At 41.0% G+C, this 14,623-nt stretch overlaps 1 protein-coding gene across 2 annotated transcripts in view; it reads left to right on the top strand.

Moving 5' to 3' along the window:
* Window positions 1–14,623, top strand: part of CHN2 (chimerin 2) — a 325,324-nt gene that overhangs the window by 147,804 nt on the left and 162,897 nt on the right. For both annotated transcript variants that reach the window (XM_059933677.1, XM_059933676.1), the window contains exon 2: window positions 10,853–10,891. In XM_059933677.1, coding sequence (XP_059789660.1) covers window positions 10,853–10,891 — 39 coding nt within the window. The remainder of the gene's footprint in view (window positions 1–10,852; window positions 10,892–14,623) is intronic.

Raw genomic sequence — 14,623 nt, 5'->3', positions numbered from 1 at the left:
GGATGAATAAATGAATGCCTGGCTTCTGGAGGAAAGCCAGGAAGACATTCCTCTGATGAAAAGAATTTGTGAAGAGGCAGGCAAATGCTGGAAGGGAGATTGTCGGGGGGCTGGGGGAGAAGAGAGGATTCCAGACTGAATGGAAGTAGTGAGTGTGGGGTTGTCTCTAAAGAAATAGCAGAGGAGGAAGTATGTGAATTTTAAAGGAGGAATTTATCCACCAGCAAAGCAGCTCCATCACGCTGGGAGGAACCTGCATGTTATAGAAACTTTAGGACCAGGAAGTGGGGAGAAGGCCCTGGAGGAAAGGGAGACCAGGGACACGGGCAAGAGGTAATGACAATGATATCCGAATTAAAGCTCCTATGTCTTTTATCTCTCTTGATCCCCATCCCCCTTTATTGGAAAGAGACGTTCGCCTCCATGTCACTGCCACGCCTCCCAAAAGATTTGTTCATACTCACAAGTTCAGTTTTCTCAACTTCCATTCACCCTTCATCTTATTTAACTGCGGCTTCTGCCCACACTCCATTGCAAGGTCATCATAAACCCCTTGTTGCTAAAGCAGTGGGTCCTCCTCATGCTTGTCTCACGTGAACAGCTTCTGATACACTTGACCACGTCTCCCTTTTAAAATCTTTCTTGTCTTGCCTTTCACATCACCCCATCTCATGGTTTCTCTCTTATCTCTCGGGTCTGTACTTACTCTCCTCTTCTTCTTATCCCTTAAATGTTGATGTTCCTGGGGGGTTCTGTCAAAGGCCTTGTGTGTCAACTACTTTAGGGGCTGCAGTCGCCATCTGTATGTTGGGGCTTCCGTTTCTAGATCTCTTGCCTAGATCTCTCTTCTAAACTCCTAGCCCCTTAGATATGCTCACTTGGCTGTCCCATAGACGTCTCTTTCCAACAGGGAAAAGCTGAGTGCATCACCATCTGCCCAACCTGCTCCTCCTCTGGTCTGGCCTATTTCTGTGAATGACATCACTATCCATCCAGTTCCTTATGCCAAAAACCATTCATCTTCTTCCACCAGAAGTCATGTTTCCTCCTCTCCTTTTCTGTTTACGTCCAATTTATCACCAAGTCCTGTAGATTCTGTCTTCTCAACATCTTCCAAACCCATTCCATTTTCTCCATCTCCACTGACACTGTTCGAGTTCCAACCATTACTGTCACCTGATTAGGTTACTACCCAGCTCCCTGATTGGTCTCCACCCCCCTTATCTTCCATCCCTCCCGTCTTCTCTTCCTCCAGTCTGATTTCACACTGCAGTTGGAGTGATCTTTCTGAAATGCAAACTGGATGCTGTATCCTCCTTGTGCATATTTCCCCTTCCTTCTAGAACAAAGGCAAGCCCTTAGCATGGTTTTAAAAGCCCTTCATTATCTGGCCCCTGCGTGCCTCTCTAATTTCATTCCTAGCCATTCTGAAACCTACACACACACACACACACCCGTCCCCCACACACACACCATGGTCTCTCTGTTTCAGCCAGCAGGCTGAACCACTTCTAGCTCTCAGCACCATGTTCTGTCTTGCCTTTGGTCCTGACAGGCCACACCTTGGTCTACTATTCACGATCCATGAGCCCATTTGCTCACAAAGGTACTCCTTGCCGTGGGCTGCTGTAAGTAGCTACCTGGGCGATAGCGTGCCTCCTTGACTAGGCTTAATGTGCAATGGTACTGAAGTTACTTATGATTCTCTCAGTCTTTGGGGACCCTAGGTCTTGCTCTTAGACTCCACTTTTCTGGGACGATTCTTGAAGGCCTTGAAGAGCTGCTCGAGGCCAGATGTAACTGGCCCAGGCCCCATTCAGCCTTCTGAGGGTTAGGAAGTTCTGCTAGATACTCCTTTATATATCCTCTTGCTATTGGATTGCCTCCTTATTTGTTTGTATCCCTCAACAGGAAGGCAACAAATCTGCCTTTCACTTAGCCAACTCTTTATTGAGAAGCTACTACCTCCTGAATACAAGAGTCAGGGCCGTTCCAGTCATGCTGGTAGTGCCCAGCTGAGGGGATGGGTTAGGGCTGAACCCAGTCTGGGCTCACCTCACCAGGCCTGTGCCCTGACTCAGGGCTGTGTCTCCCAAAGGAAGCATATTCTTCACACACAGGTGCTGTCCAGTGACCAAGCCATGCACCTGCCTGAAAGCGGCACCTTCTAAAATTCATCAGAGGTACTCGATAAGCTAAGGATGACCCAGACTTCAGAGAACAAGATAAATGAGGTTCTTGCTCTCATAAGTGCTGTCTAGCCTGGGCTATATTTTTGTCTCAAAATACAAACAAAGAAATACACAAGCACATAGTAAAAAAAAAAAAAAAAAAAAAAAATCAGATAGTGAAAAGGCTCTGCAAAGAATTTAAAAAGGTATCCAAGACACAGCTTTAAGTTGAAGGGTACAGGAAGATGTCTCTGGGGAGCCAGAACATTTAAGCTGAGATCCAAATGATAATGAAGCCGACCATGTATAAATCAGAGGGAAGAGACTGTAACATCTCTAAGACTGTGTAACATCTCTAAGGCTGAAACAACAAGGTTCTACTATACAGCACAGAGAACTATATTCAACATTCTATGATTAACCATAGTGGAAAAGAATGTTTAAAAAAAAGAATATATATATATACATATATATATGTATAATTGAATCACTTTGCTGTACGGCAGTAATGAACACAGCATTGTAAATCAACTGTACTTCAATAAAAATGGAAAAAAAAAAAAAAAAGGCCAGAGTAGCTGAGGTATAGTGGGCAAGAGAGGAGACAAATGAGATGACCAGGGAGAGGTGGTCAGGGGCCAGATCACGCAGAGCTTGAAGCCCTACCTGCCTTGTTCACTGAGGCGTTCCCAGGGCCTGCCTCACTGTATTTATTCAATAAATACCTGTTGAACAGGAGAAACTCATCATGCCTCTACATATGGAATAAGTGGCCCAGACAGAAGCTCCGTGTGGCCTCAGTGCCCTCTAGTGACCACAAACTCCAGCCCAAGGCCCTCGATGGTTGGCTTCATCATCTTTAGAAAATCTCAGTTTAGCCTTGGCCTTGGGGCCCAGCCTGTGGGCCCAGCAGTAATTTCTGGAATATGTCTTACTAACTATTCTCTGCAATTAGGACTAAATCAGTTACAAAAAAATCCCTGAAATGAGAGCGACAGTCAGATGCACACCAGGGCTTCAATTCCTTACCCAAGCAGCAGTTTCCAAAGAGAATGCATGGATGTCTTATTTCTCAGGGGAGTGCTGGGGGCCTGGACAGGTGACAAGTGTTAGAACACATTTCTGTATCCCTTAGCCAGTGTGACAGCAAGAAAGCTCCATAATAGCCCTGACATCTCAATGTCTCACGGCAGTTAGGATGATCTCCAGGTCATCTCACTGCTCACGCACTCTTGGGCTGGAATGGCCTGACAAGACCATAGCCGCAGGCTGCCCGCGCTGGCCCCTCACACGCTTCTGAAGACCCAAGCCTGGGCATCGTGTGTGTGTGTGTGTGTCTAGGATATGTTGCGGCATGTACACAAACATAGCATACTTCTTGGGCTGTCGTTGTTTGCTTTCGTTTGGATCCCAACCCATTCTGTGCCCATTAAGCCCAACAAATTCCAAACTGTCATCTCGTTGTGAAGCTGTCCCGTGGCTGATTGAAAAACCTGTTTCCACCCAACTTCCCTGGAAAAAGCCCATGAACTGCAGCCCATTTGCAAATGTGTGCATCAATAAATCAAAAATGACAGCAGAGACCTGGCTCTTCTGGGAGAGGGGATGGCAGAGGGAGGGACCCAATCCTTCCACCCTCTATTTCCCAAATCATCCTCCTGATGCAGTATAGGCAGCTTCGCTTGAAATATTCTTAAGGGTGGGTCATCTCCAATTTCCTTGGTAGATCATTCTCGAAATTGGTGAATCTTTCACTCCTCTCATTTTCCAAAGCCCCTGCGTGTGTTTTTCTGTGAGTCTCGTCATCCTCCACTGAGCCAAGCGAAGGAATCTGGCTCTCCTTGATGTTTACAGGTATTTCCTCTCTGGTTGTCACTTGCCCAAGTGTAGCACATGGTGTTCTGTAATTTTTCTTCATTAATCAGTCCCCAAATTCCTTTACACTTGCTCCTCAGGTGATTCCATCAAATCAACATATTTCTGGAGCTAAAAATGCTTGGAAGAATATAGCCTTCCAGCTGCAGCCACCAGAACTTGGAGGATTAGCGTGTTTTTGCCTTACTCCTTGGCCATATGTTTCCACAGGTTCATGCCCAGGAGCGTTCTGTGCAGCTGTTTGCTTCCATACAAATGTACTTAGTTTCATTTGTATATTTTTTCTAATTGAGTATTAAAGGCATCAGAAATTAAAATGTATATTGATAACAGCCAGTGTTTGGTGAGAGTGTGGGGAAATGGGCATTCTTTCACACATGATTGAGAGTTCCAACTGATACATCTTTTTGAAGGCCATTTTCACAGTAGCTTTGAAAATCAGAAATACACCCATCACCCAGCAGTTCAACTTCCCAGAATATAAACTACGTGTATAGCCTATCATTGAAGCATTATTTCAAAATATTGAAAATAACTTAAATGTCCATCAATTGGAAATGTTTACATAAGTGAATTAAGTGCATTTTGGTATTCTGGTACACAGATATAGTGGAAAACCAACCCACAGTTTTAAAAAAGGAAGCCACAGATCTGTATGTACTGACATGGAAAACATGCCTAAGAAATATCATTAAGTTCAAAAGCAAATTGCAGGACACTATATATATGAGACCATTTTTATAAATTTTTATTTTAGCCTGTTACAAGACAAAATCTGGAAGGATTCGCAGAAGTCTATTATTTATGGTGCTTTTTTCTGAGGTTAGGAACTTTCTAAAATATACATTCTTTAATTGTTGGGATTTTTCTGCTTTGCTGTGTATTTTAACAGACATATTAAATTATTTTTGTCATGCTCTTGATCTAGAAAGATGACTTTTTATGACACATACTCTCTATCGCCCGTCTCCCTCTCCTTAGGCCTCACACATGGAAGAGCTTTCCGTATGCTGATCCCAGAATTCCTCATCCTCCCTAACAGTTCAGAATGGCAGTGCTATCTTTTCAGGGTTTAGCTACTTCAGCACGTAAGGTTTTCTCAAAATTGTTTCTAAGGTTTTTTTTTTAACTTTTTATTTTATATTGGGGTATAGCCGATTAACAATGTTGTGATAGCTTCAGGTGCACAGCAAAGCGACTCAGCCATACATATACATGTATCCATTCTCCCCCAAACTCCCCTTTTTTAACCTGTACCTCCAGGCCCCTCAAACCAGCTTTTCTTTCTTTTTTCTTTTCTTTTTGTTTCATATGTTCCAGTCTTTATAGATTATTTCATTTGTGTGGTTTTATTACCTATTTTTGTAAGGTTTTGGTTGTTTTCTAAGCATCTATATCTTTTTTCCCCTTTTCCCTCCCTCTTCAATGAGCAGAGATACCTGCTTCCTAACCTGCTTAGAATTGCTCATTAGTATTTATTTCGCAGAATTTTTAAGAGGGCCAAGGGAATTGGGCTTGGCTTTTTACTGCAGAAGCCCTGGTCTCTTTTCTTTTGACTTCACCCTTAGCTCTTCTGGACTAATACTGTGCATGCTGCATGTGTTATTATAGGAATTATTTTTTATTGGATCTTTTTACTTCTGCTTTATTTTCAAGGTGGTGATTTATTTAGACAGCACGTTCAAAAAGAGAAACCACCTAGCGCTCCTATGAATTTATTTCTCATTCATGTTAATTTTTATACAAGCAATATGAACAGAAAATTAGGAAATGCAGCTGAGCAACAAGAGAAAACTAGAAATTGCCTATGTTTTCACTATCAGGAATAGCAAATGTTAATAATTGGGTTTATAGCCTTGTAGATCATTTCTGTGTATATAAATATTTATCTTTTCCTTAAAATGGGATCATATTTGTTAAATTGTTTTGTAACCTGATTTGTTTAGTGCATAATGTAGCATGAATATTTTCCTATGTCATTAAGGAAAGATAATAATAACAACAAAGATAGAGTTTACTACATGCTAGACAACCCATCCTATCTTCAAAACATGCTGTATGTTGGGTAGTAATACTACTCCCATTTTGTAAATTGAAAAACTGAAGCCCAGAGAGGTGAGATAACTTGCCTGAGGTAACACAGCTAGTAAGTGACAGACCTAGGTTTTGAACCCAGATAGTCTAGCTCTAGAGGCCGTGCTCTGGACCACAGAGCTCTGACCCATGCCATCATTTTCATGGCTATAGTAGATGGTAATTTATTTAACCCTTCCCTTCTTTCTGGGCTGTTAGATTCACTGTTATACACAAAGCAGCAATGAACACTTTGTTCAAACATTCATCTTTGTACACATGTTCAATTACTGCTTTAGGCTGAATTCCCATGAATAGAATTGCTGAGTCAAAAAGTTTACACATTTTTTAAAGTTTGGATACATATTAGTCAACATTTTTAAGCAATTTATTTTCTAAGCCTCTTTGACCTTTATAATTCATTGTTCCTTTCGAATAATGTATCACTGCCCATCTGGGTTCAATGATAGTTTTTTCCTTAGAACGTGGACCTTCTTCTGTTCTACTTCCTCCTCCTTCCTTCTGCCTTATACCCATTTCTCTAAAATGTTTAACAAAATAATACCCTTCCCCAAAGCATAATGCCTTTTGTTGTCAGCACTTCCTGTGTCTTATATCTCCTGGACTTTAACTGTTAGATGGGGTATGTGTATTAGTGGAATACTGTCCCACCATTTGACTTGATGCCAATTTTTTTTTAAATTTTTACTTTATATTGGAGTATAGTTGATTTACAGTGTTGTATTAGTTTCAGGTGTACAGCAAAGTGATTTAGTTATACATATACATATATCTATTCTTTTCCAGATTCTTCTCCCGTATAGGTTATTACAAAGTATTGAGTACACTTCCCTGTGCTATACAGTAGGTCCTTGTTGTTTATCTATTTTATATACAGTAGTGTGTATATGTTAATCCCAGCCTCCTAATTTATCCCCCCCTGACCTTTCCCCTTTGGTAACTCTAAGTTTGTTTTCTAAGTCTCTGAGTATGTTTCTGTTTTGTAAATAAGCTCACTTGTATCATTTTATTAGATTCCACATATAAGTGGTATCATATGATATTTATCATTGTCTGCCTCATACGACTGATTTTCTTTCTTTTCTCTATTTTATTTTTTCTTCCAAGCGTCACAAGCATTGCAGTAACAAATCTGTTATATAACTTTTTTCCTGATGTTAGTCTCTGTAAAGTAGGGTGGGCTGTCTGGTAAGGTTGACAGTGTGTCAGAGGCTGGAGGGCAGAGCTCCCTGCTCTGATCCCACCTCTGCCTCCCGCTTGTTTTATGACCTTGAGAAAGCCACTTCATCATTCTCGTTTCATGTTCCTCATTTGCTAAATGAGGAAGGTGAACTAAATGACCTAGAAAACCTATTCCAGGTTTAAAAGAAAAAATACGGTGTCAGGCTATCCAAGAGTAAAGCAGACTTTTAAAAACTATTGTGTGAAACTGGGACAAATGTGATGTTGGCAGGGCCATGTTGGACGCAGCTAGAGGTTCGTGTCAACATATTAAAAATGTTTTGTGCCTTGTCTCTTGGCCAAGGCCTCCTGACAGTGCGCTTTAGTGGCTCGTGAAACGAATCCCTAAGACCAAGGTAATTATAGTTGTTCCACTGAAGCATGACAAATGGCCTCTCACTTTGAATGCGTTTATGAGAAAGAGAAACCTTCCATGACAACAGCACTGGAACTTAGTTACAGGCTCCAGGTCTGGGGGCAAGAATGGAGATAGTCACTGGCTGTGGCCAAGTGAGAGAAGACAAGAGCCTGAGCTCACCCGGGAAGAACCAGGACCGGGTGATATAACAGTGACAACAGCACCATGACAACATTAGTGGGGCTTCATGGAGAACTTGCTATTTGCCAGGCACTGTCCCAAGAACTTTATATATATTATCTCATTTAATTGACACACTAACCCTAAGAGATCGGTTATGAGGTAGGTACATTTATTTTTCTGTTTTATAAAGATAAGTATTGAGAGGCTCTTAAAAGAAGTTGAGTAACGTGCTTCAAGTTATTCAGCCAATAGTTGTCAGAGGTAAGATATGAACCCTGAGAGTTTGTTCATTTATTTAACACATGCTGTTTGAATGTCTGTTATATGCCAGGCACCCTTCTAAGGGCCGATGAGACCTAAGTGAACGAGGCAAAATTTCTGCTTGTATGGAGTTTGGCTAATAGTGGGATGAGCCCAGTAATAACAAGCGAACGAATCAATAAATAATTTCAGATGGTAATAAGTGCTTTGAAGGAGAGTGAGTGGGGTTGGGGGAAGGCTGCTTTACACAGGATTGACAGGGGTGGCCCATGGGAGGTGACATTTGAGCTGAGCCCTGCATGACAGAACAAGTCAGCTGTGCAAAGCTCTATTGGAGGAGAGTTCTTACATGGAGGGTCCACAGGAGCAAAGGCCAGGGGCTCAGAAGAACTTGGCTTGTTCTAGGAAGAGAGAGAAGGCCAGTATGGTTGGATGATACATGAAAAGGGGGGAAGTGCCTGCAATGGAGTGAAGAGGAGGGCAGGGACCAGAGGACACAGGGCCTTGGAGGCCACAGTATAATGTTTGTATTTTATTCCAAGTGCAGATGGGAGACATTGGAGGATTTTAAGCAAGGGAGCATTGTGAACTCCCTTCTCTGTGGATGGCTTTCTTCACCTCTTTGTGACGTTGCCAACAAGGAGCAACCAGAAAGGGATAAGGTGTGTATGTGCAGGGAAGCCTAAATGAAAGTTTAAAGGTTAGGAGCCACCAGCATTTCAGATGAATCAAAATTCTAGGTTTTTCACAGAGCAAGACTGAAATGAACAGTGAGAGGCCATCTAATCCAAACTTCTGACTTTAGGTAAGAAGACCTTAGGAAATCCAAGTTGAGCATCTGAACTATGTTTGAAAACCTGCATTAAGGAGACTATTTGGGGGGGAACTTCCCTATGTAGAAAGCTGCACTCTAGGTTCTGAATATTCTTGACAACTTCTTGGTCTGGGGGTTGTACTTACCTTATAGAGTAAATCTCATCCAAAATAACAAGACAGCTTTGGATAGATGACATCTCAGGGATTCATACTTCCATGCAGTCTGGTGTATGTGTGTGTGTGTGGGTGTGTGTGTGTGCGTATTGATCTTTATCTTTGAAAAATATTTTTGAAGGTGTCATCAATATTTTAACATTCAGGACCTGGCTTTTCTGGTGAGATGGTATTGTATGGATGGTTCTAGAATTTTGTTGTAAACTCGGCAACATGATTTATTTTATTTGAATGTTATTATAGACAAACACTCATCTTAACCCATTAAAATTGGTCTGTGTCACATATAAGATGAAATTAATTGCTTCTTTAGGTTAAAAGCTCACTATTACATTGTCTACTTTGACAAAAGTATTAAGAGCTTCACTTTTATTTAGCAAACTAGGTTTGAATAACAACATAAACCATTATTAATACACTGCATTTGTGTGTGTGCCTGTGTGGCCGATTATTCATAGGTAGGTTCCTGACAATGCAAGCCTAAGAATCCAGATGCATTTGTATGAAACTATCTTAGGAGGTGTTTAGTTGCCTCTGTGATAGGATGGGCCCCAGAAAGCAAGTATGAATTGTGAAAGAACTTAATTTAAGCTACATAACTGTAATTGAGTAGGATTTGGGGAAGTTCACCACTCTTGAGTTACTTTTTATTGATAGTAAGTATATTTGTTTCTTAGGAGGGGAAAAATTCTCAAACTCTCTTACTGCATGAGATTAGAAAATTTCTGTTCCTTTGCATGAAAGTAGTATGTGACAGTTCACAAGGACAAGGGCAGCATAAGGATGGGTGTGGGATGCCATAGGGTTGCAGGATGACAAAAACAGAGTTTCCTCATCAAAAAGCGCTGAATTAGAGAACTCGTAAAGCTTCCCCAGCTTAACATTCTATGAGTCGGGGAAAAGGATTTTTCCCTCTGGCTGTTTAAGCTAGAGTATGTTTTACCAAGACCTTAGCTATGAGCTCAGGAGGGCTCTAATAACTCCATCAAAATTATAAATTCAGCCGTCAGCACTGGGATTGTTGAGTTGACTGAACAAGCAGATTTTCTCCATTGTCTGCTTTCTAGATTGATGAATAACAATATCGTCCTCTCCATTTTGTTGTAACTCTTTCACTCTGACACTGATTGCTGAGAGGTTTTCCGGAAATTTCCTAAGTCACACACTGGAGTAAATTCAAGGACATAATGCGATTCCAATTGAATCATCAGTGCCTCAGCTGTCAGACCTAGGAGTTCAGTTGGTTGAGTTGTACAACTTCAACAGATTTAATATTACATACTTGCCACTTTGCGTCTTGCCCTCAAGTCTTAATAAATGGGCTAAAGGTCTGACTGGAATCTGTGAGATAAATTATATGTTTATTATGCCAAGTTAAGTAAATACTGTTTGAAAGGATTACTGGAGGGTACAATCAAGTTAATTGCTTTAAAAATCTTTTTTGATTTACTGGGCTCTATGAAAATGGTTAAGCAATTGATTCTGTCATGGTAAGTGACATGAAGAAAATGGTGTTGGATCCACAAGGGTTGCCATGTACACTTCCCCCCTCATGCCTGGAACTGTCCCGTAAACGAGCTGAGAGGCCCCCGGGACCAGAAGGCAAATACTGCTGACAGACAGTTGTTCCTCCAGAGAAGACACAAGTTGACAGTTTGACGTTCAAGCTGACGGATTGATTTCTTCCTTTTTATTCTAGATGCTGAAGAATACCAGCCTCCAATATGGAAATCATACTGTGAGTATCTAAAATCAGAATCTCCTCAGAAGTCTTTAGTCGGCCTGCCTTTTGAACAATTTTTCCTGTTGATTTAGTGCACACAAACTCTCGCATCACAGCACTGCAAACCCAAATCTCTCTTTCTCTGCTAAGGAGAGATATTGGTCAGAGAGAACTGGAAGAACCCTGTCCCCTGGCCAGGACCTCTGAGAGCCAGCTGCCTGTGACCCGCTTAGGGAAATGCTTAGGGAAAAAAAAGATGGACATTCTGACTCTCTACCTTTCTTTGGGACTTTCCTTGTCTTCCTTCCTTCCTTCTTTCCATCCTTCCTTCCTCTTTTTTTTTTCACAGTTGGTCAGCAAGGGTTAGTGTGTTGACTTCCATGAATTATGTTCTTGGCTGTTCATCTTAAAGCTGTAATATCAAATGACATTTACCACAGAAAAATTAACAGATAGCAATGGATAATGTTTGGTCACTAAGGGTGACTCCTTAGAAACAGAGATCATTATCTGATCATCGATCATCAATCCGTCTCCCCTCATGAGGGCAGGCACTTGTCATCACCTCAAGCTGGTTTTCTCTTTCCTTAGTATCATCCGCCTGACTAAGTAATTCTCCAGTGACAGAGGGGAGGAGTGTGGTGTGGGGAGCCCACTGTGCTGAGAGCCAGGGGAACAGGCTCTCATTCAGGCTCTGCTTCTGGACAGCAATAATAAGAATAATTATTTCTATCATTATTGATGTTGCCCTTGTTTCTACCGCCCGTTGAGACCTGCAGCGTGCCAGCCACCATGCTAGCTCTGTGCCTGAAGTCGCAAATCGCACCACAGCCCTAAGCGACCAGTACCACTCTTATCCCTGTTTCACATACAAAGAAACCACAGCTCAGAGGGGTTCAGTAACTTGGCAGAGGTTTTATGAGAAACCTTGGAGTGGCATTCAGAGTGGAACCCAGAAGCAAGCCAGACTCACAGCCTGCAAGTTGCCAATCTTTTTTTCTTTCTATTTAAAATTGTATACATAAGTATAGAGATAAGTATATACATACACACAGACACACACACATATGCATATACCTGTGTATGTATGTATTTGTTACAAAAGCAATACAAAGCTACATAAAAGACAAACGTTAGAGAAATACATAAAGCTGAGGGCAAAAATTTCCCATAGGCCGCATACCAGCTCTCACCCCATATTCCACTCCTCTTTTCCAATCACTGGCCCTGTCAGTTTTGGAAAGCATATCTTTCCACGTGTTTAAAATACACATGCCTAAGAGTTTGTTGTTGTTCCCTTTTGTAAAAATGGGTTTATGCTGTACCCGGTGTCCTTCAACTTGCTTGTTTCACTTCACAAATACCTTGTTTTTATCTTCCTATGTCAGCATATAGAGAGGCACCTCATTCTTTATTACATGAGTCTGTTCTTCCATCTGTGAAATAAAGGGGTTGTGCTGGGTCTCTAAGGGCCCTTCCAATCTAATGTTATGCATTCTGATCTTCTATTTTAAAAGGCAATGCTAATGACTAAGTAATTGGATGTTTTTGTTTGTTTGTTTCCTAATGGAGTGTGAAGCGCTCTGGCAGTAAATCAACAAAGTATCTGTAGTGAGAGGTATTGGGGGTCCCGTGACTCACTGTTCCTTGCACACTGCCTTACACACAGCCTTGCGTACGTTAACTACGCAATAAATATTTGTTGAGTGAATGCCACCGTAGAGAGCTTTACTGAAGCGAGAAGATGGCACTGGCTCAAATTCATTTCGCTTTTTGCCAAGAGACCTTGGGCCACCCAGTGTATCTCTTAAAAGCACTTTTATGTCCTAAGGAAACCAGAAAAGGTGTTGTTAATTACATGTTCCTGTATCAATTTTACCAGAGTATATTGGTCTTAAGTTTGATTTTTTGATCTAAACAAGTTGTGTGTGTGTGTTTGTGTTTAATTTGCTCTAGGATCATAAAACTTTAGATGCAGAAGGGATAGTTGAGGCCATTTAATACAAACCATTTAGTGACATATATGAAGTTCCTCTTTATTCTGCTCAACTAATAGTCATCCAGGCTGTATTTGAGGGTCTCTAGTGATGCAGAACTCTACAACTGAAGGGAGTATGCCAACAGCAGGGCCATCCACAGCATCGAAAACAGGTTGATCGGAGATCCACAGGGTACTACTGAGAAAGCACTCTCTTTTGGTTGTCCTGAGTCCATTAATTCTTTGAATTAGGGTGTTGGACTACTATAAACTCATCTAACAATATCATTACCAAGCTCATGCTACTCCCTCTTATTCCCAAGTTTATCATCTACTCCTTTGGTCTTTCAGCAGACATACATTATAAGCATTAGGATAAGCATTAGGAATCAACAGTAGCTAAAATGTGGTCCATACTTTCCTCCAATTTACGGTCTAGGAAGGAGACAAATGTAACCAATTAACATGCAAATGGACTGAAGCAACAATATACTACTGCTCCTCTACCTCCTGGGATTAGAGAAGACTTTCTAAAAGAGGTTAAAGTTGCATGTGGGTCTTGAAGGATAAATAAAGAGAAGAAATCTGAGGGCCTTGAAGAACTTCATGAGATACATGTTAATATCCAAGTATGTTAAAACAATAGCATTTTCCTTATCTGAAAATCCAACAAACCTATCAGAATATGAAATTTGTTTGGTTTTAAATAACCTGTTGGTAAACCCATTCTGAACCTCAGGAATCACCAAGCTGTTTCTCTTTGAAATACTCACAAACCATCCTTTCAGAGATTAATTTTACATGTTGATGTCAGACTCATTAACATATCATCTATGGAATCCATACTTTCCCATCACACACTTAATTTTCTAGCTCTGGCATTTACTTGGTACTTTGAAATTTCTCATACATTTACCAGATACAGTTCATTTTTGCCATATTATAGGACTTGGTTTGAAAACTGATTATTTACAATGATTTTAGGAGTATATAGGTATGTCTTTGCTTTCATCCATCACCTATTGTTGGCTGTAATATTGACTTATTTGATATCAGATTCTTATTATGAAGCCTTAGTCCCAATTATAACGTTATTCCTAAAAGAAAATTAGTCTGCCTCATAATGATCCACTTTAAGAAGCTGTTTTTAAATTTTAATACTAATTGCAATGCTCTTAGGAGCAAGTAACAGAATATTCCTCTCAAACGCATTGATTGACATAAGCAAAAAGTCTAGAGGCACTGGCTTCAGGCATGACTTGGTCCAGCAACTCAAACGACATTATTAGAACCCAATGTGTACCTCTTCCTTTCTTGGCTCTGCTTTCCTAGGTTTGCCTCCACTGTTAGTAGGTTTTTCTCTTGTAACCCCCAGAGAGCTACCAATAGCACCAGGGCTACCACATCCACGTTTAAGAGCAACAGGCAGAAGGACAGTCTACTGCAAGCAAAAGTCTTAGAATTGAGTCTTAGCCGTATTTGACATGGGTTCCCAACCCTGACTCCATCACTGTGGTCAGAGAGTTGAGATATACTAACTGCCCTAAACCCATCAGGGCTCACCACTGGAACTCAGGAAGGTTTACATAGGAGTGACTGGAAACTTTGGAGTACCTTTAAAATGGGGAAGATGGAAATGGACGCCTAGAAGGCAACCAATGAATGTCTGATTTAGAAATTTAGAAGAATAAGGAACCTTAGAAATCAGCTCTCTAAATATTTTCTATAAAGTAGATTGCTTATTAATTTATTCATTCATTCATTCATTC

This window comes from Balaenoptera ricei, chromosome 9 (assembly GCF_028023285.1).
Source record: "Balaenoptera ricei isolate mBalRic1 chromosome 9, mBalRic1.hap2, whole genome shotgun sequence".
In the NCBI taxonomy this organism is placed as follows: Eukaryota; Metazoa; Chordata; class Mammalia; order Artiodactyla; family Balaenopteridae; genus Balaenoptera; species Balaenoptera ricei.
This window is presented reverse-complemented; position numbering and strand designations above follow the sequence as displayed.